The 5,939-nt window shown below is 32.2% G+C and overlaps 1 protein-coding gene across 1 annotated transcript; it reads left to right on the top strand.

Annotated features, from left to right (window-relative positions):
- The first annotated feature begins 2,991 nt into the window (after window positions 1–2,991).
- LOC131874078 (cationic peroxidase 1-like) lies at window positions 2,992–4,318 on the top strand. Its single transcript, XM_059217308.1, has 4 exons — window positions 2,992–3,211; window positions 3,309–3,502; window positions 3,657–3,822; window positions 3,927–4,318. The coding sequence occupies exons 1-4, from the start codon at window positions 2,992–2,994 to the stop codon at window positions 4,316–4,318; spliced, it is 972 nt and encodes a 323-aa protein (XP_059073291.1).
- The last annotated feature ends 1,621 nt before the right edge of the window (window positions 4,319–5,939 follow it).

Here is a 5,939-nt window from a genome sequence, read left to right as displayed (position 1 = left end):
CGATTGTAGCTTACTGTTCATGGGTTTTTATATCAATTCCAACACATTTACCCTAATTTCAACCTTTTTTTGCAATTTAACTCAAAAGAGGGCAATTTAATCAAATCCTTGGTAAATCTAATAGAACTCTTAGTCCTTATCCTTGCTGATTTGTGTCCAGATCTATTAGATTTCTAAGGCCAAAAATTAGCGGTTTTCATATATCTAACTATGGAAACCCTAATTTTTCACCACTACAATGTGGCTATTTCTTTACTATAATTTTGTAATAGGCTTTGGGTCCTATTGAAAACCCAACTTACCTTAATCAAAAAGTGTTTTTCTTGTAATATATTGATTAATTAAAATAAAATAATTATTAAATAGTAATTTTTATAAAATTTATGTTTGTCATAAGAAAATAAGTAAAACTTAATTTCAAATTAAAATATTTGATACTAGAGGTAAAATAAAAAATCACCTATATCACTGTGAAGTGCTTAGAGCCAACATTCTAATGCCTATAAAAATATAACATAATGACTCCATAGAGAAAAAACATGTCCTTTTGAGCCTAATTTAGAATAAATACAAAGATATTAAAATAATATTAAATATTGTATTCCAAATAAAATCATACCTCTAATTAAGCTAAATAAATTTAAATACAAAGTAGATACATGCTAATTTTACCATTATAAACCCTTTGTGTCAAAGTAGATTTATCAAGATAGGATTGATTGTGGTTTGTCATAGATACATCTAATATTTTAATTGTATTTATTTGTTAAGCTTTGAAGTTCATAGATTGACTTGGTGGAGGATTGGATTAGCTTTATAAATATTTGAGCTGCGATGTGAACAATAAGGATTTGGTCTTCCATGAGTAATAGATATTGATTGAGAGAAGTGGAGAATATTCATTGACTAATTATTGTTAAGAGAAAGTTATGCAAGGTTCTTAAAGGGCTCTTGAATGAGTGAGGACAATTCATCATTTTTATTAACTAATTACTTGTGTATGGACTAAAAGTTGGATAGAATCATAGATGAGTTATGCTAGAATATGAGGGGATAGCTACTTTTCATTAGCTACTTTTTATTATCTATGGAGAAACAAGTGCAAATAGATTTATTTATTTATTTTAGAATAAATGAATGATCATTAGTCTAATCAACTAATTAATATGAGTTGTTTAATTAATTAGTGGTGGTAAATGAACACGATATTTAACATGATAATGAGGAAATATGAACATGATAATATGATAAAATATTAGAAACAACATTATAAGGTGGTGAGAATTAAGCCTTTACATAAGATATTATAGATTTCTTTATACATTGTGTAATAAGGAATATTAAGGTTACATTGGTAATATTGAAATTAGGGTTTATAGTGCATCTTCTCAATTTGGATGTTATGACATAACATTGATTATCCTCATGGAGCACCTAGATTTAGGAAATTGGTCAAATTCGAGCTTTATGATAGAATTGATAATGTGTAAGAGAGGTGTAAAAGGAGTTACTAGCTATTCTAGGTTTCTTGACCATGATTATGAAGGTGTTGGATTTTTGTTATGGCTAATAGTTTTGGGATACCACTTGATGATTTCTTGTTTTCATTTTTTTTTTATATATTGGAGTTATGTGATAGAGACTATAAAGTTATTTTGTACATACTTTAATGTTGTATTAGATAGAGGGATAACTCGATTATTTTTTATTATCTATTTTAGAGATTGATACAAGCTTAGGTCTTTTTATTGGTGAAAATTTTCTCACAAATATTTTTTCATGTTTATTTGGTATTCATATAGTTTTTAGATTTGTAATTGCTTCTCTACTATTTGATTAATAGTACATGGTTTATCACATATTTAATTAGATTAATTGTTAATATTTAATTGTATCATTCACCCTATATTAACATAATTTGCATTAACCTTTTCTCATGAATTTATAGAGAATCCATTAATTATTCCTAGAGAATGTTGACAAATCTTTTGATTTTTCAAGGACAATAATAATGAAAGCTAACCTTCCCAATAGACTCATATATATTTTTTTCACTACTTTTTGATCATCAATATTTTCTCACTCATTTTCATATGATTAACAACATAGAAGTGACAATTAAATAAAATTACTGCTCATATTAACCATTGTAAATTAATTCTTAATTTTTTTTTTTCATTACATCATATTTGATCTAATATTAATTTGGAAAGGTTTATTATATTCTTTTGACGGGTCTTCTCAAACCTTTAACTTAATTAAAAATTTATAATTTTAATCTCTAGGAAAGTTCAATGTTTAACATGTGTAAGTGATAATGACATTATCCCCTTGAGAATTTCCATTTCTCTTTAAAAAGTTTAATATTTAATGTTTGAAGAGATAACATTGCACTACAATGTGTTGATGTCCGAAGAGATAAACTTCTACTACAATGTGTTGGCACAACATATTCTAATAAAATTGACTTCGTCTAATATATTTAATTTCTAAAATTCCACCACAAAGTCTACTTTTATATAATATACATATACAATTATATACACAATTCGAAAATAGTTGATAACTTCTAAACATATAGATATATATACAGAATACAACCCACATTGGTTTGGTGCAGGCGACATTTGAGTAATGGGCGAGCTTATATTTCTAACAAATTGCAGCGATGCATATGCAGAGCACGCGCAAAAGAGATTAAATATTCAGTATTAATAACGCGGGAGAGTGTGGCATTTAAAACAAACGATCACTATATGAATATACCCCCATGGCAACTCCAAATTATCCCATCAAAGCCATGGAGACAGCTGCCATTGACATTTCAGATGCGCTTCTCTGCATTGACTTTCCTTAATTTTAAGTAGTTTAAATATTTAAAGTCTCAATCCATGAAATGCATGTATCGCTGGTGTTATATAAGCTGTCACAAAGCTTCATAAGACCCATCAATTTATCTGCGTCAGACTTGTTTGTATGCTATTGAAGACGATGGCTTCTATGACCTCTTCAGGAAAGATGATTGTTTTTTGTATTGCTCTGGCGTTTTGCTGGAGTGGGGTGTCTGCGGCGAAGCTTAGCCCTACCTTTTACGATACTAAGTGTCCGCAAGCATTGTCGATAATAAATTCAACAGTAGCGCAAGCTTTGGCCAATGAATCAAGAATGGGCGCATCCTTACTCCGCCTCTTTTTTCACGATTGCTTTGTTCAAGTAACATATATTTCTTTAATTTTCACCTTTGCTTTCTATACTTACCATTTTGAACAGGCATCGTGAATGTGTGCATGTTGTTTCTTTCTGATTGTGGGGCTGTGATGGGTCTGTACTGTTGGATGACACAGCGAATTTCACAGGAGAGAAGGGTGCAGGAGCAAACTTCAATTCGCTCAGAGGTTTCGAAGTCATTGATAGCATTAAGTCGCAAATTGAAAGTGTGTGCAGCGGCGTGGTTTCTTGCGCTGATATTCTGGCAGTAGCCACTCGAGATTCTGTTTTACAGGTAATCATGATTTTTATTGCTTCCATTTTACCTTAGCAAATTAGGTATTTACATATATGCACTTTTACAAAAACCAATAAAGAGTTGTCCTACCCACAAATGCGAATTTCTCTACACGATGACAAATGACATTATTTTTACCTACACTTTGCAGTTGAGAGGTCCGACATGGGACGTGCTGCTGGGAAGGCGAGATGCAAGGACTGCAAGCATAACCGCTGCAAACAGGAACCTTCCAGGCCCCACTTCCACCCTCCGCAATCTCATCTCAGCATTTAAAGCCCAAGGAATGAATGCAACCGATATGGTTACACTTTCTGGTAACCACAATTCATATGTTTTAATTTATTTTTGGACTGTAAATCATTTCGATGTTGTTATAAGATCATCTGATAATTTGTTAATGGTGTGTGGCTATGTATAGGTGCCCATACAATCGGCAACGCCCGGTGCCTGTTCTATAGATTTCGAATATACAGTGAATCCAACATAGACCAGACTTTTGCGGCTTCTCTACAGGCAAACTGTTCGAGAAGTAGCGGTCCCACAGACAACAATCTTGGGTTCTTAGATGTCACAACTCCTACTGTATTTGATAATGGCTACTACCAAGATCTGATAAATTTTAAGGGTGTTTTCCACTCCGACCAGGAATTGTTTAATAACGGCACAGCGGATGCTCAAGTTACTAAATACAGTGCTGATCAAAATACCTTCTTCAATGATTTTGCCGCTGCCATGATTAAATTGGGCAATATCAAACCTCTCACCGGGAAGAAGGGGGAGATTACAAGGAACTGTAGGCTTATTAATTGATCTCTAAAGCGGCAGCTTCCATCCGACATTATAAGTTTTTTTCTTGTAATCTTTAATAAAAAAACCCAAAAAGAGGACAAACCTCATAATACATTGATTGATGAAGTGAAAACCTAATGGTTTGGAGCTTTCTACGCTATCTATCACCAAATTGGCCATATTCTTTAAAATCGAATATATTTTCATCCTCCACTGTTTTTTTCCATTAACTGCGTAAGACTTCGGCATGTTTATTAGATCCATAGAGTTTCTGCATTTTTATTTTTATACTATACTAGCGCTTGCATCTTTTTGAGATGCAATGGGTAAAGCCCATAGTAATAATTTATTTGACTCATAGTAATTTCTATTATTTTAAATATTACTTTCAATATCAGGGTAAGATGATATCACTATTATTTTCAATGTCAGGATGAGATGTACAAATTTGAAAACTATAACCATATCAATATTGTGATTTGTACCCAAAAAAAAAAAAAACAATTAGAAAAACATTTAGCACTGAAAATACTTTTAAATGGACCTTCAGATTTAAGATACAACCACAAATATTCTTTACCAGAAAGATACATTCCTTACCATATAATTGGCCAAATCTTCATTCCTGGCGATGACATTGTCTGTTTGTATGTACTGATAGATCTTTAATCGTTTATCACTCGTCGGACTCTTACAAAGCCAAGCAATATGCTCTGCACAAAAAGACTAAGCCATTCTCTTCATGATTTAATTTGCTCCATCATTTATAGCTCTTTTACATTTTACTTGAACCATTACATTACCCGGTCATTTAGTGTCAATTTCATTAGCACTATTATTCGAACTAAAATAATTTCCATGCATCAAGGCGTTTTTATTACGATCCCAAAGGAAAATGCAACATCATCAAACACACAATGGAAAATGCTCGAGCACCATTTGAATAATACAATTCACCTAATAGGATTATCATTTCATGGAAAAATCTATGGCACCATAATATTCTGCTTGACCGGGAAGTTGTCTCGAGCCGGTAACAGTGCCGTCAAATAATTACCTCAAGTATTCTAACTTCTACTAAATCGCCACCCTCACAAAGGGGATTATCCCTTATTGGAAGGAGGGGGGGAAGTTGGCGGCACTCTTGCAATCATATAGGGTTTATGAGTGATTTTGCAACCAAGTGGTCAGTAATAATAAACTCAATAGAAATAATATGTTCTTTATTCACTCATAATCAGAAAAAATAGAACTTTTTACAATGAGCTTCCAACATGTGAGGCATCAACCATTTGATTACAAATAGACAAACTATAAAAATTGAATCATATGACAATATAAGCTCATCTCAAACTATGCATCCATTTTCTTCTTACATTCTTCATCACTTTTTAGTGATTTTCTAAGATGTTTATATATTGGCATTCACCCTTACAAGAAATGTCTATTGGGTGCAACTCGACACAAAATATCAATGACTATTGAAATGTAAAATTGGCCAAACATGTAAATGAGTCTTTTGGAATGAATGTCGTGGTAGGAATAATATATCTTGATTCAATTCACATTGTAGTTCTATAGGGTCAATGTACCTAAGAATGTATTTCCCTATTGTTGCTAGCTTTAGGAAGTGTTAGTTGAT

Source organism: Cryptomeria japonica, chromosome 3 (genome assembly GCF_030272615.1).
Source record: "Cryptomeria japonica chromosome 3, Sugi_1.0, whole genome shotgun sequence".
Taxonomy (NCBI): Eukaryota; Viridiplantae; Streptophyta; class Pinopsida; order Cupressales; family Cupressaceae; genus Cryptomeria; species Cryptomeria japonica.
Note: the sequence above shows the minus strand (reverse complement) of the source record. Positions and strands in the feature narration are given on the sequence as shown.

Excerpts from the sequence above, each read along its gene's own strand:
- LOC131874078 (XM_059217308.1), top strand. The coding sequence starts at position 2,992 with ATGGCTTCTATGACCTCTTCAGGAAAGATGATTGTTTTTTGTATTGCT. Across the intron at positions 3,212-3,308 it reads TTTTCACGATTGCTTTGTTC|GGGGCTGTGATGGGTCTGTA; the intron begins AAGTAACATATA and ends CTTTCTGATTGT. Across the intron at positions 3,503-3,656 it reads CTCGAGATTCTGTTTTACAG|TTGAGAGGTCCGACATGGGA; the intron begins GTAATCATGATT and ends TACACTTTGCAG.